The 27,108-nt window shown below is 39.3% G+C and overlaps 1 protein-coding gene across 1 annotated transcript; it reads left to right on the top strand.

Moving 5' to 3' along the window:
* The first annotated feature begins 186 nt into the window (after positions 1–186).
* On the top strand, positions 187–25,429 carry LOC131329086 (SWI/SNF complex subunit SWI3C). The gene is made up of 9 exons (XM_058362153.1): positions 187–350; positions 476–1,051; positions 2,153–2,688; positions 5,238–5,601; positions 5,719–5,792; positions 18,486–18,613; positions 18,962–19,035; positions 19,299–19,468; positions 24,638–25,429. Exons 1-9 carry the CDS (start codon positions 332–334, stop codon positions 25,097–25,099), a joined length of 2,403 nt encoding a protein of 800 aa, XP_058218136.1. The 5' UTR covers positions 187–331; the 3' UTR covers positions 25,100–25,429.
* The last annotated feature ends 1,679 nt before the right edge of the window (positions 25,430–27,108 follow it).

The following is a 27,108-nucleotide window of genomic DNA, read 5'->3' as shown; positions in this document are numbered from 1 at the left end:
TTTGTAAAAGCTCTCGCCAATATTGAGTTGAGCTTATTTTTTTTACAAAAACCAGAAACAAAGTATTTTATAAATAACATGAGCGATTCCGATCATTTTTTGAAACCCAGAACGGTCCCAAAAAAGAATTTGTACCCACCATACAGATGTAGCATTAGACTTTCTGGGCTGCAAAAACCCGCCCGCCCCCTAAACTACCAGAAGAGCACCAGTGGCATCAGACCCCACAAATCTCTCCACACAAAACCCTCCTCTCTCTCTCTCTTTCTCTCACACACACACACACTCATTACGTCTGATTTTCTCCCTCTCTGAAATTTCTCATCCAACAATGCCAGCTTCCTCCTCAGGTAAACCCAAAAACCTAACCACCCCTCACTCCCTCTAACGCTTACATCACTCACTACTTTGTGTCTTATTTCTTGGATTAAATGTCTCGATTTTGCATTTTCTTAATAATAATCGTCAACGACAGATACCCGCAATAGGTGGAGGAAGAAGCGCAAGAGAGAGCCCCAAATCGGCCGACGATCCAAGCTCCAAAACGACGACGTCTATGACGACGAAGAGGAAGAAGAAGACGAGGAATTGAAACCCGAATCCGAATCCGACGAAGACCGACATCAGCAGCAGCAGCAACGAAACCCTCAATCGGGCTCCGATCCGGCTCCGGCAGCCGAAGTCTTGTCGGAAGGTGGCGTCCGAGTCTCCGATTTCCCTCCGGTAGTCAAGCACACAGTGAACCGGCCCCACCCGTCAGTGCTGGGGATTGTGGCCCTAGAAAGGGCGATTCAGTGCGGGGGCGAGGGGAAGGGTTTGCTCAATCACGGTGCCGTTTTAGAGAACATATCGCATGGGCAGCTCCAGGCGCTGTCTGCCGTGCCGGCTGATAGTCCGGCTCTGTTGGCGGCCGGTGATCAGGAGAGAGGGGAAGGGTCTTCTTCTTCCGCCGCTGCTGCGTATGTCATTACGCCTCCTCCGATTATGGAGGGATGTGGGGTTGTGAAGCGTTTTGGGAGTAATCGAGTTCATGTTGTGCCTATGCACGCAGGTCTCTCTCTCTCTCACTCACTCTCTCAAAACACTCTCATTAGGATGAGCTCGGGTTATGTAGCAGTGGTTTTCTGATAATATAAGCTTAGCAGGAGTTGGGGTTGTTCGGGCTTGTTTTTCTTGAACGTAACAAACTAAAAAAGTGTTTTAGTTTGGTCTTTAACGAATTGCAGAGAGTTAAGCTCAAGTAGCGCCTAGATTTTTCTTATTGTTGTGTCTCTATATGTGCATTGATTTTCTTTGTCTAGGTTCAAGTTTGGTTTAATGGGTTGCAGAGAGTTACGCCCAAGTAGCTAATGTAGCAAGCCTAGATTTTTCATATTGTTGTGTCTCTATATGTGAATTGATTTTTTTTTATTAGCAGAAGTCAAGGGCTGATCTCCTATACTCGGCAACAATCAATTAGGATCAAATCTATTCCATAATTCTAGGATAATTATTCTCCTTCCATACTTTTCTTTCCTAATTGATTGTATCTTTTTCCTATATAAGTGTAGTTGTATTCATTTTTCTTAATGAGAAATACATTTTAATATGGTATCAGAGCAGACAAGACAATAGATCCTGTGTTCGAACCTCAACGCCTACCTAATGTTAAAATGTTGACACGTGTTTAGCCCGCTTGTGGAGGAGAGCCTGGCTACACGTGAGGGGGCGTGTTGAAGGTATAAATACAATAATAAAGCTGCCCCTCTCTCTAACAGCTTAAGCTTTTAGATGAGTTGGTTGTTAACAATCTAATATGGTATCAGAAATATAACATTTTTCTAAATGAGAAAGAGAGAATATTCATCAGAAATACATTATATATATATATATATATATATATATATTGTTTTTGTTTAGAATAAGCGGTATAAAATTCTTATGTGTTTGGCTCTCTCGTTGCTCTTTTAGTATTGCTTTCCGAGTTTTAATGAAGAATAGAACATAATAAGTTTTGGGCTGTTGATTGGTGCTTTGCATCAGTCGCATTGCTCTCACTCTCCATAATTGTTCCCCTTTGATTATACTTCTGGGTTTTTGTATGCCGTTCTGCTTCAGTTTTGCGTTATTAGATACACTCTACTATTGTTCACATTGTTCTCTTTCAAAGCAGATTGGTTTTCGCCTATTACTGTGCATAGATTGGAGAGACAAGTAGTGCCACATTTTTTCTCAGGGAAGTCAGCTGACCACCCTCCTGAAAAATACATGGAATGTCGGAACACAATTGTTGCAGGGTACATGAAAAACCCAGAGAGGAGACTGTCCGTTGGGGATTGCCAGGGACTGGTACCTGGTATTGTTGTTGATGACTTAAGCCGAATCTTTAGGTTTCTTGATCACTGGGGAATCATTAACTACTGTGCAGCTGCACCCAGTTATGAGACTCAGCGTGATGGGTCGTATTTGAGGGAGGATTCAAATGGTGAGGTTCATGTGCCATCAGCTGCTCTGAAGTCCATTGATAGCTTAATTCAGTTTGACAAGCCTAAATGTAGGCTCAAGGCGGCAGATGTTTATCCATCATTGTCGTGTCATGATGGCGAGGATTCTGATTTGGACAGCAGAATCCGGGAGCGCTTATCTGATAACCGATGCAATTATTGTTCCTGCCCCCTGCCCATTGTCTATTATCAATCGCAGAAGGAGGTAATTTCGTACTGGTTACAAACCTTTTATTCTACTTTATCTTTTTCAATTGAAGCCCGTACTCATTGTTGCGCCTTACCTCCATATTCGTTGTTGCGTCTTACCTCAAAGAGAGAAGATGTATTTTAAATATACGGTTTTGGTCACTGTACAATTAGACTGAACCTCCGAAGGCAATGAAACTTATAATGGTCCTCGCGTTGGGAAACACTTGAGGATTCAAATCCATCATGACCTAATTAAAGATACAAGCATACGATTTGGAGTGATTCTATTTAGACAAATAAAAATTCTCTCCTTGCCCCATTTTTCTCAAACAGCCATTTAATCAACTACTCTATGCCCAAAATGTCCTTATCTTTGACAAATTTCTACATCTAATGTTTCTCTAAATGTTGTCATCAATCACCCCAGAACTAGCATACCTGCACTCTAAACCGTAAGTTCGTGACGGCATGAATCTGGTACTTCTCCTAGGGGAGCATAACTTTGAGTTATACATTTCCTAGGACAAATGAATATTTCCACGAATAAAACATTTGTTCTTGAAATAATCTGTTTTTTCATTGGGAAAGAAATAAAAGACATAATTGTTCAAACGTATTGGGGAAGAACTTGGTTGGGAAGTATTGTTCAAATGGGTTTCTTTATAAACTTGAGATTTACTTCAATTGATGGTGTTTAAATGTTGTAGTAATTTGTGTGTTAAGATTTGTTCGAGACGATGATATTTTGGGATTGGCAAATAATTTTAAACATGTTAAAGAAATTGGGTTAAGAGAATATTTTGGGGCTCTACAATTTGCCATGCGGTTTTGTTTCTTTACATATTCTTGTTAGGTAGCTTGATATACTTTGTTGGGCCCTTTCTTGACAGCTTTTGCTTTTAGGACAATTGGTAACTTCTATGTAGCACAAACACTACTTGGGTGTCCACATAGCAGCGTTGGACACTTTTAGGACACCAACACTCTCCGAACGTGTCTGGCACGCAAATCCGAAGTGTCCTATTTTTCCTCAACGTTTTTGGTTTGGACTCTTTGGGTCTGGGGGACATTCTAAAAAATGCTCCGGACACTCGCTGGGCACTCGAAAGACATGTTGGGTGTATTAAGTATTAACATAATAGTTAGGGCCCTTGCTGAAGCTTAGAACAGTCCTTCGGTCCTTCCTCTTTGTGTGACATGATACTTTATTGATTATAAAGACACATTGTGAATGATGTGATGATAAATAGAATTAATGGAATACATAAACACTATTTGTCATGTGTCCCCAACGTGTTATGTCCACCAAATGTTTAGAATTTGCGTGTTAAAGTTTCCGTGTCGGTGCTACATAGGGTAACTTAACATGGTCTCAAAGCTCAGACAAGGTTGCACATGGGGGAGTGTTAGATACCTTGATATACATGTTGGGCCCGCTTCTCAACAACTTAAGCTTTTGGAAAAATTGGCAACCTGACAGTTCTATCTTAACTCTCTCCCACGGACCTCATGCCACCATGGCACCACCTGTCATTGATTGGGTCTTTTGGTTTAGCTCATGTGTCACTGTTATCTTTGTTTTTTATCTGGTTTAACATATGCAGGAAATGAGTGAAACGTCTAATTTACTCCTAGAGCAAGTGCTACCTTTTGTTATTGTTCTACGAGGATTTAGGTGGTGGGTTGACAGCACAAGAAAGTGGAAATTAAGGATTTCATGTGTGCGTGATATGATAGGAACCCGTTTGACACACGGCATAGATTACTAAGGCTGCTTCTGTACCCTACCCATATTATACTTGCATATTCGATTTCACGTTATATGGGTATAGAAACCAGTTTGTACTCTGTGAAACTTATGCTGGGACTCATTGGTTAATGGTGGTCTTACATGGTTGTTTCTTTGTTTTTATTGTTTTTCTTTGCATGCATGTTCTGTAAGCTGTTGTTGCCCATCAAAATTGCACACATCTTCTAACTCTCTATTTGTATGAGTATGCTCATGTGACCGGGCATTCATATAATAGAGGAACTTCATTCATTTCGATCTACAGAGGAACTTCATTCATTTCAATTTAACTTAAGTTGAGTGAGCTGAGCTTAGGTGCATTTTTTTGTTTGATAATGTCTTGTGTCAATCACTGAGTGTGCCATTGCAGTTGAGAAAGGTCTCAAAGAGTGGGTCAGGTTGTAGTTCATAAATAGATTGTAGTACAAGGCTCTAACCTAATGCTTTCCTGGCTTGGAATGGAAAAGGTGGAAGCTTTTACTTTTATGGCTTCTTATAGCTATTGCTGCCTAATTTGAGTTCTCACCATACCGTTACCTGACAAAGCTCTGACTACAAATGTCTGCTGTATCTTGCCATAAATTTTGAAATAAATTCTGAATTACTCAAGTGTTCTCTTGAGCCTACATCATTCTGATTTTGGTTTTGGTTTTGTTCCTTCAGTTATATTTTCAAATCTTATCATTTGTTCTTTTCTCATTTGTCAAGATTACTTTCTTTTGTTTACTCATGCTCTGATCTTCTGCTATGATTGATCAATGCCTCTTCAATAGGTTGATACGCTGCTATGCTTGGATTGCTTCCACAATGGAAGATTTGTTATCGGTCATTCGAGTATAGACTTTATAAGGGTTGATACTACAAAAGATTATGGTGATATGGACGGCGAAAGTTGGAATAATCAAGAAACTCTACTGTTGCTTGAAGCAATGGAAATCTACAATGAAAACTGGAACGAGATAGCTGAGCATGTTGGTAGCAAATCAAAAGCACAGTGCATCCTCCATTTTATCCGTCTTCCAATGGAGGAAGGCCCACTGGAAAACATTGAAGTTCCAAGAAGGTCCCTCTCTTCAAGTTTGTTAACCAGAGATGATTCAGGACTACCCCATTCAGGTTCAAATGGAGATGCAGCGGGTATAATTATGCACTTACTGTTTGTTATTGAATGACAATGATGTGATTTTAACTTTCTATATTTGTCCTTGTTTTAATTAAAGTGATGTGATTTTAACTTTTCATTCATTGCTCTAGGATTATGTCTTCAAGATCCTGATTCTGAGAGTAGGCTTCCTTTTGCAAATTCTTCTAATCCGGTTATGGCCCTGGTAGGTGGAATATTTATACTGTGCTTTACGTGATTATTTTATCTTCTTCCATCTGTATCTGGCGTGGTTTCCTGTACCTTGGTTGTTTTCTAAGTCCTGTGCTTTGTTTGATTATTTTATCATTTCCGTCCTAGGTTAAATATGTTTTATCTTTGTCCATCTGCATCTGACGTAGTTTCTTGTACCTTGTTTGTTTGTTTTGTATGTTTTGAAAACTGGTTAGAAAAGGTTTCTACATGATGAAATAGATTATTTGTGTTCTAATTGATCTTATAAATTCAATCACTAGCAATGCTAGTTAGTGATTGGGACCTTTTTCTCTCTCTACATGTGAGCTTTCATCAAACTCAACATCTACATCATAAAAAGGTAACATGCAATTTGCTCACGGTCATGCCTTTCTATTTTTTCTTAGTTATGCCTTTCTATTTTTTTTCTCTTTGAGTTGTCCACTTGTGGTATCCCACTAGAAATTCAATCATGCTGTAGTGGCAGGATTTTTGAACAAGCCGACCAAGAAAAGACCTGACAAACTAGTAGTCAACATTATTTCCTTGAGGCTTTTAGCGATGAGTTTTGTGAGCTCAACATCATTTTGAGGCTTTTAGCGATGGTTTATTTTTAGTGGAAATGTCATTCGTTAGTTTCATCTAGTTAGAGCTAAATTCACTAACTTTTCTCATTAACTCCATATTCCCATTGTTCCTGAACCTTCTATCTTCTTATGGGGAATGGTTTTAGAAAATTTTGTGGGTGTAGCCCTTCCCATAGTACTTTTAATCGGATGGTGATACTTTAGTAAGGTTTTTTGTGTCAGTTTACAGGCCTCATGCGCACATGCATGGTGTTATTTTCATATAGGAATATTCATGGTGCTGTAGGGTTTCTTATTGTTCTTTAGTCTTTTGTGTCTTTGTTGTGTGTGGTGGTGGTGCTTCCTTGGTGCTTTTCTTTTTGGAATTGTTCCTTGACCTATCAAAAGTTAAAAATGGTGCTTGTTCACTAGGCAGTTGATCCTTAAAAGGGAGGCCTTTCAGAAAACATGAGTGATATCTTTCTAGAGCAGTTTAAGGACCCTATAGTATTGAGAATAAGCTTAGTGGTATCCATAAGTTCGTTCTGTATGCCTGTGGACCTGTATAAAACTTTTAGTTCACAGTAAATATGTTATCCGAATTCTGGTTAAAGAATCAAGGGAAAAGTACTTGTTAACCATAGAGTTTTACCCAATTCCCAACTCCAACCCTGCATTTATTATTTTCCTCAATTTGAATCTTAGATTATAGATTTGGATCAATTATAACCTTTCGTCACTCTCTGTTAAGTTACCTCAACATAATGAAGATATTACACATGGCACTTTGTTACTTTGCACTTTCCCGCACCAAATCATAACTCTTATCAAGATGCCATAAAGGCATAAATAATCACCATTCATTATAGAAGTTCCCATGCGCTACTTATCAAAAAAAAATTACAGAAGTTTCTATGCGCTTCAAACGATAGCATAAATTACCTCTCTCTTCCATTTAGAATCTCTTCCATTTAGAACCACTACTGTCTGCTAACTCTGGCGCCTTCTTCCTTCCTCCACTTCTTCACATAGGTCTCTCTCTCTCTCTCTCTCCATTCTAGACCCAAATCACATGAAATTTACTCATGCATTTACAGTCAAAAAATTATACATTCTACATGAAGCTATACATATCCATTAATTAAACCAAGAAATCAGACTTCTAAACATAAATGATGAATTTAATGTTAATCCTGACATGCTTGGGTACGCGGTGACTGATTTCGTTCTCAGAAACCCAATTTGCAGCTGCTAATGAACCCAATTTTCGAGGACATGATGCCTGTTGTGGGCTGGATAGCGGGTCGTCCATCTAGACCATCCCAATGGGCCCATCTTGGGGAAAGCCCAACCCCACCGACAGCCGGAGCTTCGTGGGCGGGCCGAGGTGCCTGATCGGATCCTGCGGGGAGATTTGTAAATGAGGCGATGACATGTCAGTGCCTAGTTGTCTGGTTCGGCTATTTGCGTCAGTCTTGGCTCGGCCATGTGGCTCGATCACGGACTACCTAACAACGTGGCACCTCAGCAATCGTCATGCATATGACATCAGACCAAGAAGTGGTTATCCGTGACGTCAGTAGAGGCACGAACTCAGCACGAGCTATCTTGGAGTCCAAGTAATTCCCTATGTAAAGCACAATACTAAACCCTATAGAGGTATGCCATACTCACTCTAGCTCTGTACCGCCCTTCCTTGAACTGGGACTTAGACATTGGAGTGCCTATTGGTCGTCTCTGGCTGGCTAGGCACTACAGTGGTTCCCTGTTTTGCAGAGCTTGGTTGTGAAGAAGGAGCTCAGTCCAGATCCAATTCAGGAGATCCAAAAGAAAAGATCCAACCTGAACACCACCCCACAATTGCCTCACTTGCTGCACTTGATTTGAGGGCTCATTTTCATGTTGAGATTCTTTTCGAGGAATTTCAGAATTCAAGTAACAAAATGAAAGAAGTGAACTCAAACATCTCACTAACGATATTAGGCTTTTGTTACTTTGAATGCACCGGAAGTAGTGCTCGAAAGCACAGCCATTGAGCGATCTATTAGGCAATGTCCGGCAATTCTGGGATGGTAGTCACAGGCTGGGAGAGACATCATCCTTTATTGACCACAAAGTTTGGGGGCCCAAACCATAGGAAACTCAACTGTAATTATGACGAGGAGGAAGAAGAAGGGGTATGGAGTGGCTTGATTACGTGGGTTTGGCGTAACAAAAGGAAGTTAGCGGCGGAGGCAATGGGTAGCTGGTGGGGTGTGTGTGTGGGAAAAATGTAGGTATTGTAAATGCGTGAAAGGGTGTATTGAGAAGGTTGGTTAATTGAAAAAGTTGTCCACCTTCTGCTAGCATTAGAAAACTTGCAAACGGATGGTTTTTATTGTGATGCACTAGGAAGTATATGGTTTAAATGGAAAAAATAAAAAATGCACGGTTGGATTTGATAATTTTTTTAAACTCTACTGTTTAAAATATTTTATTCCTATGAATCAAAGGCATATCAACAATGCTTAAGATGAAGAGTGCAAACTAAAAAAATGGAAACATGCTTTCCTAGGATCCTCGTATAACAGTGAACAGTTTAGTATTGAAGATCATGAGCAGATCAATCGTATCTAGGCCGGGACTCCTAGGGTATTGGAATGATGTAGAATCTTACTTGAGTTACCCATTTGAATTTCATGAAATTCAGTTTGACTTCTATCTCTCTCCTCAAAAGAATGAATTTTAGTCATTTCTTCCTACCAAATAAAGTTTCTGCAAGGAAGCTGATGCAATAGGTTTAAGGGCATGTATGTCATTTTTGAGTCCTTTGTAGTAGAGGATCTACAAATAGGAGTCTTGAGTGCTCATTAGGTAGCTTTATTAATATTAAGAATATTGAATATATTGATTGAGACATAGTTTCTCTCTCTACCCTTTGGGGTTTATCCCCTTGAATGGGATTTTGCTCTTTTCTTTGAATCCTTGATTCCCTTTGATATTTTGGTTTGCATCATTTGGTATAAGAGCTTCTAGGCTCTATCCTATCCATTCATCTTGCCTGAATTGTTGCTGGAAATCTAACCTTGTCGGAATCCCATTTTCACTCAGATCTGATTTCTCAACCATTTTCGAACCCAAATCCCACAGATTGAGTTCCAATCGACCTATTAAACCCCAATCAAAGCTTGTTCGAACCCAGATCTGAGTTGTTTGGGTCTGTGAACAGATTGTTGACCTTGTTCGAAGCCTTAAATCCACTGACCCATGGTAAAAAATGCTAGAAAACCCAATTTCGAACCCTAATCGCGCATTCAGACCTTGATTCTTTCATTTTCGGACCCTCCAGCACTGATTCAGATAAGAGAAAAACAGTTTCGTGCTCCCCAGACCTCGTTTTCAAAAGATCTGAGCTCGTGAGTGACTAGCAGCGTGAATCGAGCTCCTGCAACCTTTCGTTGGGCTTGTGCAAGGTCTTCCCTGGACTTTGCAACCTATTTTGCTTCAGCCTCTTACTCGAAATTGCTGATTCAGCTGTTTTGGGTGTCGAGTTCACTGGGTGTGCATTGTTTTGGGTTAATCAGACCGTTTGGGTGTGAAAGATCTAGTTTGTGGCTGAGTTTGCTGAGTTGACTGGGTTTGGGTTTAGAATCACTTATTTGACTGAGTTTGGGTCTAAAATCACTGAGTTGACTGATTTCGGTGACTGTGACTGGTTTTGATTTTGTAGTTGATTTGGGTGATTAGCTTGTGAAATGGATCATAGAGTAAGGGAAAAGAGAGGAGGTAAAGGTAGAGATGTTATGGGCAATTTTGGTGATGAAATTGATACTTATGGCAATTCAAATCACAAGAGGAATGAGATTAAAGAGTTGAGTGGTGAAGAAGTTGCTTCCTTGGTTGAAAGGGTGTGGTGTTTGCAACATCCGACCAAAAGAATGGATTGCATTCCATTGGAAAATCGTTATGGTGCTCCGCATTGGCGTAGAGCATGTTCGAACGACATCGACCATGAACTCCCTAAGTTTGATGGAAGCTTCACTCCTAAGGAGTTTGTCGATTGGTTGAATACTCTTGAGAGAGTATTTGAATGCCGTGTTATCTCGGATGAAATGAAAGTAAAGTTAGTTTCTAAACACCTTCGAGGAAGAGCCTCTGACCAATTACAAGATAGTAAGAAAAAGCGAGGTAAGGGAAAGATTAGAGAATGGGGTAAGATGAAGAAGAAAGCTCAAGGAGGAATTCTTACAATTCAATCAACATCCCAATGCAGATTCCTTGACTAGTTTTGGTGAGAGCAAGTCCTTAGGGGCTGTCCCAACTGAAAATCAATCTTTAATCGGCACGTTGGAGGCTAGAAATCTGTCACCTAACGGAGTATTCAAATGCTTCAAGCTTGGAGAACCATTTCTTGAGTTGAAAGTTGGTGAAAAGGCTTGTGAGCCCATTCTTGATGATTGGAATGTTTGTGTACTCATAATCATCATTACAACTTGGTTGTTTCACCTCGTCGACAAAGAGAGCATCAAGAACGGGCTCACAAGCCTTTTCACCAACTTTCAACTCAAGAAATGGTTCTCCAAGCTTGAAGCATTTGAATACTCCGTTAGGTGACAGATTTCTAGCCTCCAACGTGTCGATTAAAGATTGATTTTCAGTTGGGACAACCCCTAAGGACTTGCTCTCACCAAAACTAGTTAAGGAATTGGCATTGGGATGTTGATTGAAATGTAAGAATTCCTCCTTGAGCTTCTTCTTCATCTTACCCCATTCTCTAATCTTTCCCTTACCTCTCATGTAGATGTGAGGATATTCATGTTTCTATCTTCGATGAATCCTCACATGTAGATATTGAGGATCCTGTCTATGGGATTAGAGGTGATTTAGATGGCGTTCCCATGTATGACAAGTTTGAAGAAGAGTTTGGTGAGGATGAAGAGAAAGGAGGACTTATCCTATAGATCAATGAGCCTTTCTTGACACCTTTGGAAGATAGTTGGCAAGTTTTGGAGGCAAGCCATGATGTAGAGGAAAGTTATGACTTTGAGATTAATGATTACTTCCAACACCTGTCTTCCAAGTTAATGGTAGAACAAGAGATGCAAGATGCACAAGTTTGTATTGTTGTGGTGCCCGAACAAGTTCCAAAGTTGCCGAAAGAGGGTGTAGACTACTTGGTGCTTGAAGATCCTTTGGGTATGGTTTTAACTCGATCAAGCCTTGTGTATGAAGTGAAGTTGGATTTTTGGCACTTTGTGTTAGATGATTTTGATTCTTGGTGTGCGTCGGGAACAAGAGTCATGGTCTATTACTCTGATGTGTTTCTATACAAGAGGCATGCCAAGTGGGTGATCTACTTGCACACAAGGATGGATGCGGTGGATGTACACAAACGAAAGCTCGTATTGAAGATGGGTTATTGCATGAGGGTGACGTGGATCAAAGAAATGCAGCCACATGCCTACTTCAGAGCTGCATAATAAATACTTCTATAGTTCTATGTTTTCTTTATTTAGTGTCTTGTGTTTTGTTGTCCAACTTGAGGACAAGTTTTTTTTTTTTTTTTTAAGAGGGTGAGTCTGATGCAGTAGGTTTAAGGGTATGTATGTCATTTTGAGTCCTTTGTAGTAGAGGGTCTATAAATAGGAGTCTAGACTGCTCATTAGGTAGCTTTATTATTATTAAGAATATTTATATTGATTGAGACATAGTTTCTCTCTCTACCCTTTGGGGTTTATTCCCTTGAATGGGATTTTGCTCTTTTCTTTGAATCCTTGATTTCCTTTGATATTTTGGTTTGCATCAGAAGCTTTCTATTATAGTCTACTAACTAGACAACTAAACTGGTTACTGCCACTGTTCAGTAGTTAATGATGTCAGTGTGCCTCAAAGTGTCATCATTTTCTTCTCTCTTTTTGCTTTAGAAAATAATGTTGGTAGTATTGTCCTCTCAACATCATAGTTTCAAGAAATGAACCTCGTTTACTAGGTCTCCTACAACCTCTCCACCAGGCAATCACCACTACTTTTGTGTCTAACCTTTGTGGTTTGTTAGACTAGTATTTGATTGTCATCACTTGCAGGAAGAGAGGCTTTACTGGACCTTTGATTTCTCTCTGCCATAGATGCTTCAATGAGCCCAATCAGGACCCTCCTGTCCTCCGGCAAAATTATCAACCTCTCTCGATACCCGTTGTTTGAAAATTTTCAACGATGGTAAATCCCTCTTTTATTGTACCCCTGTTGAAGTTGAACCCACAACTGCTTCACATAGCTGTGCAGATGGACGTTTCTCTACAAACTCCTACCTAAGAGCGAAAGAGGAACCCTCGTCATTGGCTTCGATGTCACCTCCACAGGTCGACCTCCTTTGCAACTGTTTGATCTAATGTTTTCAAATGCGATTTTGGGGTTTGCATTGAGGCACGTCTTGAGGCGAGGCACGGTAAAAACGCTCCTAGGCTTTGAGGAGAGAACCGCAAAGGCATTGGCCCATTCATCAGAGGCCTGTGGAGACGTACGTTTTTCACACCTTTTCGCGTAGATGACGGAGGTGAACGCATTAGAAGTGTCGGTTCTTTTCTTATTTGGCAATTGTAGAGTAGGTTCATTATAAGATGTTGGGGCGAAGAAGGGTATTCGCGTATTTGCAAGACAACTTGTAGTGCTTTTAAAGGTTGGATCCATTAATGCACTAGGTCTTTATGCCTTATGATGTTTTTTAATAAGGCACCTTTGTGTGTAAACACCATCCCCTCTTTTTTATTTGAACAAAAAATAAAAAATCAAAAGGCTGACGATTCGATGCCTTGAGCCTTATGCCTCCTCATGAGATGTCATCACCTTGTCTTGCGTTTTCGCCTTTGAAAACTTCGGTCTGATCCCCCTTCTCAAGATTATATAGAGATAGTTAACTGCGACTTTCATTCTCTACCTTGCTTCATTTTCTGCTGGTAATCCCCAACCAACTCCAACTGCAACACTAAGCCATTGAACGAGAGAAATTCGTGTGTAAAGCAACTGTAATTTGACATTTAGGGAACCTAAAGTTGGAAAACTAAGTAAACATGAAATGAAAAATCTAAACAATCTCGCAGTGTATCGATCCTTCATATATTAACATTGATAAAAAAGCTATGATATTTTTAGGGATATTTTTTTTGGTTGGGTGGGGTTGTCAAGTTACTAGTAGTCCCAAAAGCTTAAGTTCGGAAACAGGCCCAACAATGTATATCAAACCATCTAACACCCTCCCTCACATGCAACCCTGTCTTGCACGCAAAGATGCAAGTTTTCATAGATAGAGTGAAATAGAATAAGGGGAGAAATAGAATGCAAACGGAGAACAAATGCAAACAAAGAGACTTGAATGAAGCTATCTAACGGGGGCTGGGGGGCTGGGCTGTTGGTGTGATTTCATCATGCTCAGATTGCATGCTAACATGTTTTGGTGCACCATTTGATTCAGTGTCTCTCCTTTGACTTGGGGAAAAAGAAAAAAACAGAAGAATCTTAGGGGCCATGGTTGTTTTGGGACTCTAGACTCAAACTTTTCCCTTTGCGCATGGTACCTAATAAATTTTAACTCTCATTTCTCTATATCTATCTCTCTCCACTCATTACCCCAAAAAACTACCTCAAAACCCAAAACGAACATGGTCAGGGTGGTGAGGACGATAAAAACTAATAAATTGATAGATGAGGGTATTTTGGTAGTTTCCGAGACTCTAATCAAGGGCTGCATGGTTCGTACAAGGATTGGTAGATCAAGGATCATCCATAGTAGTTTGGTAGTTTAAAGGGTCATCATTAATTTAGTGCTTGCATTAATATTCATCTAGATGCATTAAGCACATGTTAGTAGGTTTTTTTTTTCTGAAAGGTAGATATTGTTCATGTTAGTAGGTTCAATGTATGCATTTATGCATTGATATATAGGTTCATTCACACATCTTTTTGAATGTATTCATTAATCAGGTTCATTTCATTTAGAGTTTTAGGAATTCAAAGAGTCTTTCCAATGGATGATAAATTGAGATTTAATCTTTCTTTTGGAACAGAGTTGATCAATGAATTGAGTTTTACGAGGCTGAAGCCATTGTAATTGGGGTTTGGGCTGCGGTCCTTCCTTGCAGAAACCGCCGAACCCTTGCGAGGGTGAAACACCTCTTATCTCTTTTCTTCTTTGCGCACTCTCTTCTCCTTCTCATTCTTCCTTTCTTCTTCTAAGCGCACTTATTCAAATAATATTCTTATTTCCCCACCCAAAACCACCACGATTCTTATTGTAGGCGGCAATATTTTCAGTGTTCTAAAACCATCCTACATCAGTTTGGTATCAGAGCTTCTGCTCCTGCATCTTCAAAGTTGATCTATTTACAATGGTGACAAATAGCGAACTTAATTCCAAGGTTGACGCTCTTTCCAAGGTGCTTCAGGCTACTCAGGAAGATATTGCAACTATACAAAGTGATGTGCGGGAGATAAAAGCATTACTAGAGAAATTGATGGTTGCACTTCTAGGAGGAGCTTATGAAGCTTATAAAGTTGATCATGTACTTGAAGAAGTTATGCAAATAGACTATGAGCATACTGCTGTTCATGAGGGCATTCAACAAACAAAGGCAGAATTTGATATTGCAGTCAAAGAAGGCATGAGCGAGCATAGTGGCGAAGATTTGCCCGCTGAAGGAAGTCATAAGAGTCAATAATACTTCTGCAGTGTATGCTTTTTAGGGAATGAAAAATGTTCACATTGAGTTTGTTATCCCACATAAGTTCGATGGAGCCAATGGGCAGATGAAAAAGTTTGGCATCGTGGGTCTTCTCTTTGTTGTTTTAGAAGGATCGATTTGAATGGTTGAAACTCGAACACTCCTCAATTTTCATACCGAGACACTACAAAACTTGAGGTCGAGTTTTCTCCAACCAAGGGAGAATGATGAAGATGACAAAAGCTAATAAATTGCTAGATGAGGGTATTTTGGTAGTTGCTGAGACTCTAATCAAGAGCTGCATGATTCGTACAAGGATTGGTAGATCAAGGATCATCCATAGTAGTTTGGTAGTTAAAGGGTGATCATTAATTTAGTGCTTGCATTAATATTCATCGAGATGCATTAAACACATGTTAGTAGATTCAATGTATGCATTTATATCTAGGTTCATTCACACATCTTTTCGAATGTATTCATTAATTAGGTTCATTTTATTTAGAGTTCTAGGAATTCGAAGAGTCTTTCTCATGGATTAAAAATTGAGATGTAATCTTTCTTTTGGAACAGAGTTTATTAATGAATTGAGTTTTACGAGGTTGAGGCCATTGTAATTGGGGTTTGGGCTGCAGTCCTTGCAGAAACCGTGTAACCCTTGCGAGGGTGAAGCACCTCTTATCTCTCTTCTTCTTTGCGCACACTCTTCTCCTTCTCCTTCTTCTAAGCACACTTATTCAAATAATAATCTTATTTCCCCACCCAAAACCACCACGATTCTTATTGTAGGCGGCAATATTCTGAGTGTTCTAAACCGCCCTACATCACAGGGTGTCTCTAGATAGGAAAAGAGGAATGGAGAAGAAGGGAGGAGGGAGGCATTCGTCATTTTGCTAGCTTGCCTTGAACCAAGAGTTGGATTTCTTGAGTACCCCTCTAGCTTTAATATGATGCTACAAGTGATCCTTCTGTATTTCAGTGCTTTCAGATACAATGCTTTCATTTAATCTGATGCTAATGACAAAATTCACCTCCATTTCTGCAATTTTGCTGTTGAGGAAATAGTGTGATTTGTAAAAAAGTTACCCTTATCTGCAGCTATGTGTGTTGGCCCTGTTGGATGCGGTTGCATGTCTAGGGGTCTGGCCCATCTAATCTCCAGATGAAGGGTATACTGAATCGACAAAAAGAAAAGGGATGTATAACATATGTATGTATGTATGTATATATGTATACATGTTTTTTGTGATGTGCAACATGGTGTCAACGAAGGAACCTTTCCCGTTTATGTGATAGCGTCAAATACATTTATACAATTTGTGTCTTAAGATGAATATCAGACACATCCCAAGCCTTTATTTAGGTGTCAAGTGTTCGACAAGTGTACTTGATGTGCTTGGTACTTTATGTATTTTGACAAGTCTATCTCACGTAGATTTGCAGAGTAGTATACACATGCATATCAAGTTATGTCCCTATCTCAATTTGTAGGAGTTGCCTTGTCAAACACCTCATATCTGACTTGGTTCTCAATAATCATGTTGCGGACGGTAGAGTAATAGAGTAAGAATGTTTTCCATTGATAGTATCGTTAAAGATCGCTGACAACTATCAACACTAGGCTTTATGATTAACTTCTGTTGTATAGAAAAATGCTTAATTTCTTGGAGCCTATGAAGCATTGACATCTCTAGAGGTCAACGTATTGCAGTGTCGGATACGGGGACACAGCGGGGATACGTATGATATGGGACACACCACGTGGCGTGTCCCATAATTTAATTTAATTTTTTTTTTTTTGGGGGGGGGGGGGAACATTGCGGGCTCAAAGTGTAATTTTTTAAAATTTTGGGGTCAAACTATATTTTTTAAAATTTTTGGGGGTCAAACTGTGTATCGTTAAAGATCGCTGACAACTATCAACACTAGGCTTTATGATTAACTTTTGTTGTAAAGAAACATGCTTAATTTCTTGGAGCCTATGAAACACCGATACCTGTAGAGGTCGATATATTGTAGTGTCGGACATGGGACACGTCCCATAATTTAAATTTTTGAGAGGGACACGGCTGGGGACACCGATGGGGATTGGGGACACGGTGGGGGTCGAAGTGTACTTTTTTTTAAAATTTTGGTGGTCATCGTTATTTTTTAAAAATTTAGGGGTCAAACTGTGTTTTTTCAATTGGGTTGTATTGAACTTATGGATGACTTGTTTTGTTTGAATGGTATTGGAACTATGGATTTTTCGTAGTCCACAGTTTGCCATTTAAACTTGGGAAAAATTGAAAAACAAATATAAATAAATATACACGTGGCATGTCCCCCGCCGTGCCCGTGTCCCCATTTTTTTAGAATTCCCGTGTCCGTGCATCATAGCTTGGAGCTTAGGCCTTGCTTAACCTTGGCTCTTTTCTAGGACGAGATTTCAATAAGGGCAAAGTTCACTTTGACCCACTGTGGTTATCGCCATGTGCGGATACCCCCCTCATGGTTCAAGACTGACCACATAATCTACTTGTGGTTTTGAAAATGTGCGGATAGACCCTCTGCCGTCATGTTTTCCATCCATATTAACGGACACAATATTAAAAGACCGATATACCCTCATCATGTCCTTTGATTCTTCTTTTTAAAATCTAACCATACCATCCCCTATACTAAAAATTGAATCCAAACCGTTGATATTGTAAATTTTGACGAGTATTACATCTATGCCATAATTCAAATCAATCAAAAAATGAAAAGCTCATGGTCGAATCGATTTTTTATGAAATTAGAATTTCAAATTAGAATTTACTAAAAATTAGATCACTGGGTTATTGATGCCTGATCGAGATGATTTTTTACAGAGGTACTCTATTCTTTATTTAATACATTATGAACGACTCAGATTACATTCTAGAGGTGTGTGAGATACACCTCCGTTAATATGGATGGAAAACATGATGGCAGGGGGTCTATCCGCACATTTTCAAAACCACAGGTAGGTTATGTGGTCAGTTTTGAACCATGAGGTGGTATTCGCACATGGCGATAACCACAGGGGGTGAAAGTGGACTTTGCCCTTTCAATTACCTTGACTTGTTTTTGAAAAATGAAATTGAAGAAGCCTCTTAGCCTGCTGAGCCCAGCTATGTTGATTTGCTGTCCTATTTTGCTTGGTGCAATAAGCTATTTCCTTAGGTCTTTTTGTCAATCTTGTGTACCAGATTATTATCTTATTACTAGAACATTTTAGAATTCCAATTTTATGTTCTTTCTGGAATGGTGCCCATTGAAGTAATGGAACAGTATGCTTAAGGGTGATGTTTTCTTTTATTTTTGTCCCTTCCGAAAGTCGATTGTTTTTGTTAACGTAGACAAATGTTATTTGCTTTTTCACTCCATTTGACTTCTGCAAATCTAACGGTTGGGAAATTTCACCAGGTTTCCTTTCTGGCCTGTGCCGTGGGACCTAGAGTTGCTGCAGCATGTGCCCATGCAGCCTTGACAGTATTGTCTGAGGATTCTCAGAAGGCTTCTGGGCAGATGGAAGCACCTAGGCTGGGTAATAGGTAAGTGTTTTGGCCTCAACATTTACGGACTACGTTTCAGTGTCTATTTATCATCATAAATTTGCAGGGAAGGAAGCACATAGCAGAAGATTTCAAAGGCAAACATTTACACCTTTTTTTCTGGCAGTTTTATTACGCTGGTCTGCTAAGTAATTCTTCAAAGAATGTTTTTCTGATGCCAATTTCTTTAGGGAGATTTTCAAAGTGATTTGGAAGTATGGAGAAAACCTCATTGTCATAACTCACAAGCTTCTTACAAGCCTCTGGATTGGAAATGCTGCATTTATGTAGTCCACAGCTTGAAATTTTGAAAACAAACTTACAATTTTCTTGTTTGACATTATGAAGGATGAATTTGGACCGTACACATACTAATGAAGCAAGTTCTCATGGGGACAATACAAACTCAAGTCAACGAAAAGGTAGAAGGACAATTATGTTGCCTTTTTTTTTGGGTCAACATTGTATATATCAGCGGAGGTTTGTGGGGGGGGGGGGGGGGGGGGGGGGGGGGGGGGTGGTGGTGTGTTAGAAGTTAGTATTACCACAAGGGGTCGATCTCCTATCCATAGGAATCGAACTTGTGACCTCTCACTCCCAAAGGGAGCTACACGACCAATTTTGTTGCCTTGGCCTTAACTATTTCCTCCCTAACGGTAACGGTTCCTGCAATATAATTTTTCAGAAGATAACTCTGAAGTGACTCGGAATGGTGTGGTTGCTCCCTTATCTGATGAAAAGGTTAGATCTGCTGCTAAAGCTGGTCTTGCTGCTGCTGCAACAAAGGCAAAACTTTTTGCAGACCACGAAGAGCGTGAAATCCAAAGGCTATCTGCTAATATCATAAATCATCAGGTGTATATTTTAGGAAATTCTTAATTTCTTATCCTATGCTTCTTAAAAATTTGAAGGTTTTCAATAAATAGTCAATTGTTTTAATTGCGTCGGCATTTTACCTGATCAAAACAATTTAATTGGCACGGCATTAGGTTTCTGGTGGTGTTGCAACTTCCACTGTTATAGTGTTGTGTTCTTCGTTTAAATTTCTGGCTAAAGCAGATGATTTGCCTTCAACATGTGATACCAACATTTTAGGCAGGCTGCGCAATGTTCATTGAAGGAGAACCAACATGTTGAAGGCAAATCATCTGCTTTTAAAATTAGGTAACGACTCAATTTAATCGGACTCCATGTTACCTAATTTTGATGAGTCATTAAATTGTATTGCCAATACGAATGAAATTATTTTATATCATTGTATGTATGTCTTTACTTCTTAGATTTTCCTTTTTTAATATTAAATGGTCAATTTTCTCCCAGCAAACTAGTCCCATGCTGGTTCGGCTTTGGGTTCGTAAGGTTCATTGAAGTGGCTCAAATAGGTTCAGGACTGATTGCATAGCCGCTTGGGCTGCAAACGAGCCGAGCTGAGCCGAGTTTTGAAGTGTTCAAGCTCGGCTCGAGCTCGGCTTGAGCAAAAAGTCCTCAGCTCGAGCTCGGCTCGCATATGGCTCGGGAGCAAAAGCAACGACGTTAACACTGGAAGAGACGGTGAATGTTGGGTTTTATAGAGAAGTTCACACTTCCCTTTTACCTTCAGGAGCAATGTGGGACTCAAAGAAGTGGACTAAAGGAGAAAGGGAAGTTTTGCATTTGTCCCACATCGACAAAAGTAAGTTGCTGAGACTTCTGAAGCTCTATAAAACCTTTGGTGGAGATTGCAATCACCGTTCATCCCTCATCCTCTGACCCATGAACTCTCATTTCGAGTATAAGTTACACAGGGGAAAAAAGGGAATATAGATGAAAGAGGGGAGATATAAAACAGATAAAATTAAATATATATAAGCTTGGCTTGCGAGCCAACTCGAGCCAAGCTTTAGCTGGCTCGAGCTCTGCTCGTTAACGAAACAAGCTGAAAATCTTAGCTCGAGGAAAGCCTAAACTGGAACAAACTATTTGACAGAGAAAGCTAGACTAGACTTGTAGCCAACCAAGCGGAAGAAGCGGGAGCTTCTAATTGTCAAGCCATTTCCAAGCCGAGCTAAGAGCCTCTCGCGAGTGGCTTTGTTCGTTTGCAGCCCTAATAGCCGCATAGGCCATCTTGGTTCAGAAGTTAAATATTTTTTTGAAAGGAGATATATGAGAAGTTTATGGATTTCATGTATCAGATGGTTTTGAAATGCCCCCGTGTGAATTATTTATGCTACTTTCAGGACTGATGTTTAATGTTTAACTCGCGTTTCATTTACTGATGATTGAGGTACTTTTTCTTAAATGTGTTTAATGACTTAAATGCCTGTTTTGTAACAATAATGTGATTTTAGATGTGGTACCCCATGATTGATCAAGTTTGTCACTCTGGTCATTATACCTGAACTGTTAGGCGGGGGTGTCTGCAGAACCAGTTTAACTAGTAGTTGTCTTTTTTGTTGACTACAAACCTTAGTTGCACGAAGGAGGAGTTGGGGCAGTGGAGCTAGAGGATATAGTTTAAGGTTGAGAGCAACTATATAAACACATAGGAATGATTCTCTTAAATTGATACTCTCTGATTGGTTCTAATATATGCTAGAGCATGAACTGTTTGGAAATGGTGTATCCTAGTTTTGTCATTTTCAAGACTAACATTTTATCATTTAAATTTGCGTCTCATGTACTGATTCGGTTGTTTTTTCCTAGACATGTATGCTGACTTAAATGGATGTTTGTTGTAATGGAAAAGTGACTATGTGGGGCCCTGCTACGAATTGAGTCCAAGGTTGTCAAATCGTGAAACAAACTGAGAAACAATTGATCCTTTCTCGAATCGTGAATCATAACTATTCGGTCCAAATTTTGAAAATACAATGGAAAATGTATCTACGCACCTTCACAATAAGGATACATTGTAAAATTAAAAGAAATTTAAGCTTATCTACATTAAAGTTTGTTTTCTATTATTAGTTGATGATCACATGATCTAATGGGAAAGACACTTGTACATGGAGTAGTAATTAGTAGGAAAATAAATACTATAGTAAAATGGATATGTGCATATAGATGTTGAAGATTCATTATAAAAAATAAAAGCTTAGTTTTAACACAATAAAAGTTCGTACCCTGATAGGTACGAAACTAAACTAGCTTGTATGGCAACATATGTGGGTTTGTAGGATATACGAATTAAATAGATAGATCTGTGAGACAACGCATCCACATAGATATTATCCTCAACAATATTCACAGTCAGTGGCGGACCCAGGAATTTGACATAGTGGGGGCACCAATTTTCTTTGTAACCGTAATATATGAGTTACAGTTAAAGCACATTTACTCCAAAATAATTTTAGCATTCATAATAAATTAACAATTTTAAAGTATATATGTATTTTAAGAACCAGCTACTTGGGCAAACTTGCGCACCTCGACTATCTGTGTTAAAACAACATTATCACATGTTCATCATCTATTTTCCTATTATTAACTCTAACGAGTACAAGTTTTGGGGACCAAAAGTATACAAATGCCATGTACGGGTTCATATTGTGTACTACACAAATGATCGGGGATTCGGGGGGAAACCTTGGTTAGGATAGGTTGGAGAAGTGGTGTGGCTTGTTTGAAAGATTTATGTTTTTTCGTTTCCTCCCAAGGTACGCACTACTATTTTCTACTGCTAGGATTTTGGGAAAAAAAACAAGGTATGCATTACTGCCAGGATTTTGGGAAAAAAAACCAAAAAAACATGTACAGGAGACTCGAACCCACACTCTTGTTCTCAAAGCTAGCACCTTACCACTGTTAATGCCTACTTGCATGTATTCGACATATATAATATATATACAAAATCAAAAAAAAATTAAAGGGCATGGGGGCTCGTGACCCCACGTGCCCCAAGGTGGGTCCTCCCCTGTTTACAATTATTTGTATAATTACCATCTAGCAAATTAAAATAATAACATTTTAAAGACATTGATCGCATCTATTGACTCACATTATAAGTAAATATGAAAAATTAACCAAAATAAAATGAATAACTCATCAATATAAGGTTATCTTAGTTGTAAACATCTTTAGAATGACTATTTTAATCTTCAAGAAGAATGAGGAAAAAATGGTTAACATGCTCCAGAGCAGAATAAATAACAATATTAAAATTTTTTGCATGGGAATAAGAATTTTCATACTTAACAGTCTATTATCTATTCTTGCTTTCCTATAAGAAAAATTAAGGCAAATTGCAAATGTGGTTACATGTAAATCGAACGCAACAATTGTGACAAACCTTGATTAACCTATAGATTCATATCGTTTATGTGTGAATCGTGAATCAAATTGTGAATCGTGCGATTCACCACCGATTCTATACAAATCTTGATTCACCTATAGATTCGTATCGTTTTTGCGTGAATCGTGAATGGTGCGATTTTGACAACCATGACCGAGTTTGTGACTCTATATACATTGACCTGAACTCTTGTAGGTGGGCCATGTTGTCTTTAGAATCAGTTTTAAGTAGTAGGTTATCTTTTTTGTTGATTTTATAACTTAATTGCACGAAGCAGGAGCAGAGGTGGGGAGCAACAGATAGAAAAGTTTGGGAGCGTCTATAGAAGCTTATATATTCGGTGAATAGAAATATGATTTCGTAACAATTTTATATTTTCTGATTGCTTCTACTACATATATTAAAGCATGAACTGTTTTTGAATTGGTGTCAACTACCAATTTTTTTCGTTATTACCATATGATATTTATGGTTATACTAAGGACGCTAGTGAATTTGAGTTGATGTTTTTCTAGTATCTGATGGTTTCTGTACAGTTCTCTTACTTGTAAGCTCTTCTTTCAATTTTTTTTTAGATTCATGTGCTTGAGAGCAATGAGGGGTATAACTGTAGTTGGGATTGTGGTTAATTCTTTGGTGGGAGCGGGTTCTGAAGAGATTCCGAGTTGGAAGTGTGAGGGAGGGATTATTCTTCTTCTTAGTCTTCAACAAAAGAAAAGGAATTTGCCACAATGCCACAACCCTTTCTTGTGTGGATAAATTACGGGCCAGTCCAAAAACTGCTCCCTAATTTCCATTAAGGGGTATGACCCATTTTTACTTGTGATTCTAGGTAGGAAAGTATGGGCCTCTGCTTGATGGTGCATTTTTAGATTGGTCTGGATTTCTTGGTAATATGGGCCAATTACTTAGACTGGCCCGTAATTTATCCTTCTTGTGTCGAGATAATAACGATTCTGGATAAACTCCGTACTACTCACTGGAACTTGATTTTCTTCTGAATTATCATTTAGGGGAATCAGACGGTTTAAGACTTCAGCCCCCCCCCCCCCCCCCCCCCCTCCGAAGGTTAAGGTTAAGGTGATGATACCAAGGATATATTCCCTCCGCCACCATTTTGTTTGTTCAGCTCCCGAGGAAGATTGCCCCGTTTGAGAAGTAAAGAATGAAGTATGCAAGCTTTCAATAACTATTCCTGAAATAAGCATTCCTTATATGTGAGAAAGTGAGAAATAAATAGTCAATGTTAGAAAAAATTCCTTCAATTTTGAATTTCACTACATCAATTGCATGTAAAGTTGGGGACAGACAAACATGGCACGGAGGGAGTATTTGTCCAAGGAAGGGATCTTTTAGATATTTCCAGAGAGTTTACGAATATCACAAGTGATTCCTATTAACTTCGAATGCATATAACAATTTGTTCAAGCTTTGTTGTACCGAGGGAATGTTACTTCTGGCTTATAGGGTATGCTGACAGATTGTGTCATCTAAAATTTCTGGTTTATTCTAACCTCGTTATGATTTTGTTTCAATTGTTCATAATTTGTTTAACCGTGTATTTGGACAAAGGAACCTATTCCATTCAGAGTTTATTTGGTTCTGATTGACTGCCCATAGTTTCAAAAGTTTCACATTGTTGTCAATTCTCAGTTTGTGTAGAAACATTATCTTAATCGCGCATTGGCTCCTTCCCTGGTTTAATAACTTTGACAATTTTTTTTGGCGACTTTCTGGTTCTCTGTTTGATACAGTTGAAGAGACTAGAACTCAAGCTGAAGCAATTTGCCGAGGTGGAAACCCTGTTAATGAAAGAATGTGAACAAGTTGAAAAGGCTAGGCAGAGGATTGCTAATGAGCGGACCCGCACGGTATCAGCTCAGATGGGACCCGCCGGGGTGAGTTCATTGATGAACCCACCAGGTGTGGGTCCTTCCATGGTGACCAACTCTCTGAATAACAGGCAACCAATCATCACTGGTTCATCCTCACAGCCGTTTATATCTGGTTTTGGAAGTAACCAACAGATGCATCCCCAGTTTATGGCACGGCAACAAATGTATGGACTTGGGCCCCGTCTGCCTCTTTCAGCTTTACACCCATCCACATCAGTTGCTCCTAATGTCCTGTTCAATGCTGTAGCGAATGCTCAGCCTAATTCTGTCAGTCATCCAATGTTGAAGAATGTATCAGGGGCTAGCTCTAGTCTAGGTTGAATTTTTGGGAAAGCAATTCAGTATTGCAGTCTTCTCTTGTTCTGTGGTTTCATTAACTTAAGTTATCTACGTTTCCGCATTCAAAAAAGTAAAGAAAATAGCCAGGAGTTACTCATGGTGGTAGGGATATGGCCAAGGATGCAGGAGAGAAGAATTGATTTCTCAGATGCGCGATTAATTGGTTAGGTGATGTGATACTTTTAATTTTACTTGTACTTTATTTTACTCTCGACATTTAACTGTAAAGATGAGGAAGGTCTTGATTAGGATGCTTGTACTACTGCTACCTATTGTACAGATAATGCAAGGAACTAGAGCATTTGAGCTTCATTTGGTGATTTTTAGTGTTAATTTGATGGCATGATTTAAAGTATTTCTCCGGAAATCAAATGTTCTTTGACTTGGGGTTTTACAGTGAAGTGTAATGGATTTTGAGTTGGTGGTCTGGGGGAAATTGCTACATTGGCTACGCTGCTACTAGCACACTATTGAAAAAGTAGTATGGAGCCATATAGGCCAGCCGTTGTGCTCCGATTTTTACTAGCCATTGATTCCCCGCTTTTTAGGGCGGAAATGCTGCACTTTCAAAATCTCGAAGTTTAAATGCGACGGAGTTAGGAGTTTGACGGCTGAGACTCAGATTTTATTTGAAAATTGGAATTGCCACCTAATATCTAGTTCGAATGTGTTAGGTAGACCTTAAAATGGAATCTCTAGTTCGCTACCTAATATTGAGATTGGGTGTGTTAGGTCATCCTCAAAGTAGTTAATACTGTTTCTAACTGGGTTTGTCTTAACTTCATTATTGTTTTTATTCATTGCTTGAATAGTATACCAGCAGGTTTGGGGTGCACCACCCACGCAACCACTCCCATCACCTTTTGGAACAATCCTCTCCATCAAGCAACCCAACCTTATTCACCACCTTCCAACCCCCCTATAAATACCCCCATTCCTCTTCCATTGAAAGGGTTACAAAAATTATAATTTCTTAAGTTATAAGTTAACAACTTCCAAGCAAAAATCATCACTTACAAGCCCTAGTTCTTTTACATCTAAAATCACATTCCTCATTACTACACAAACTTCCTTTACATACATTTTCAGCCATCAAATATCCAAGTTCAAATCTATTTTCAAATCTCAAGCAAAGGTATAAACACCTTACTGTTTACAGTTTTTGATTCCTGAGGGGGCAGGTAGGGCCGAGGCTAGTATTCTATACCAGTCCTTGTTCCAATGCTGGCAAGGTTACAAGAATCGTGTGGCTAGCACACCTGCGCACGCAGACCTGTGTGGGAATAGGGGTGTTAGTATTTTATATATTTCATATTATTTAGATCACCTTGATTCATGTTAATTTTTTTTTTTTTGGGTAAAATAGCTTGAAATTGAAAAAGAGGCTAACCGAATGTATAGCCTACAAGGGGCATACCCCAGGAGAAACAGCAACTAGTCGAACAAATATTCTAGCCATAATAGAACAGTCCAGTTTAATGACATAAGAACTGCAAAAAACAGCAACTAGTCGAACAAATATAGCATCAAAACTGGTCAGCAACACAATGACAATCCAGCAACCAACTGCACTAACAACAGAATGAATACTAGGTAGTCAGTACTATTCGAGCTACAGAAGTAGCAGCTGAGTCTGGACAGAACACACAGTGAACAAACCAAAACTCTTGGCAAATGACATCCAACATTCAAAAGCATTGCTTATATCTCCTCACACTACTCCTCCCTCGGAGCCTAATTCACCAACACACTAAAAGCAAAAGGACCACAACTCCCTCGCCTCTCCCTTACAAAAAGCCTCCAACTATCTATTACCTCCTCTCACAAGAAGATTGAGCTCAATCCCACAACTCACGGGTTCACACATACAGTGGCACACTCAGGGTAATAGAATTTGGTTCATGGCCAATGGAACCACAATGGAATTTAGAAGAACTAGCTCCCTCAAATCCAAGCCTGATGGAGCAGCCCAATACAACCCGCCAATCGAA

Source organism: Rhododendron vialii, chromosome 6a (assembly GCF_030253575.1).
Source record: "Rhododendron vialii isolate Sample 1 chromosome 6a, ASM3025357v1".
Taxonomy (NCBI): domain Eukaryota; kingdom Viridiplantae; phylum Streptophyta; class Magnoliopsida; order Ericales; family Ericaceae; genus Rhododendron; species Rhododendron vialii.
The sequence above is the reverse complement of the archived record's forward strand: the minus strand, read 5'-3'. Positions and strand labels throughout refer to the sequence as shown.

Excerpts from the sequence above, each read along its gene's own strand:
- LOC131329086 (XM_058362153.1), top strand. Across the intron at positions 5,793-18,485 it reads CTAATCCGGTTATGGCCCTG|GTTTCCTTTCTGGCCTGTGC; the intron begins GTAGGTGGAATA and ends AAATTTCACCAG. Across the intron at positions 19,469-24,637 it reads CTAATATCATAAATCATCAG|TTGAAGAGACTAGAACTCAA; the intron begins GTGTATATTTTA and ends TGTTTGATACAG.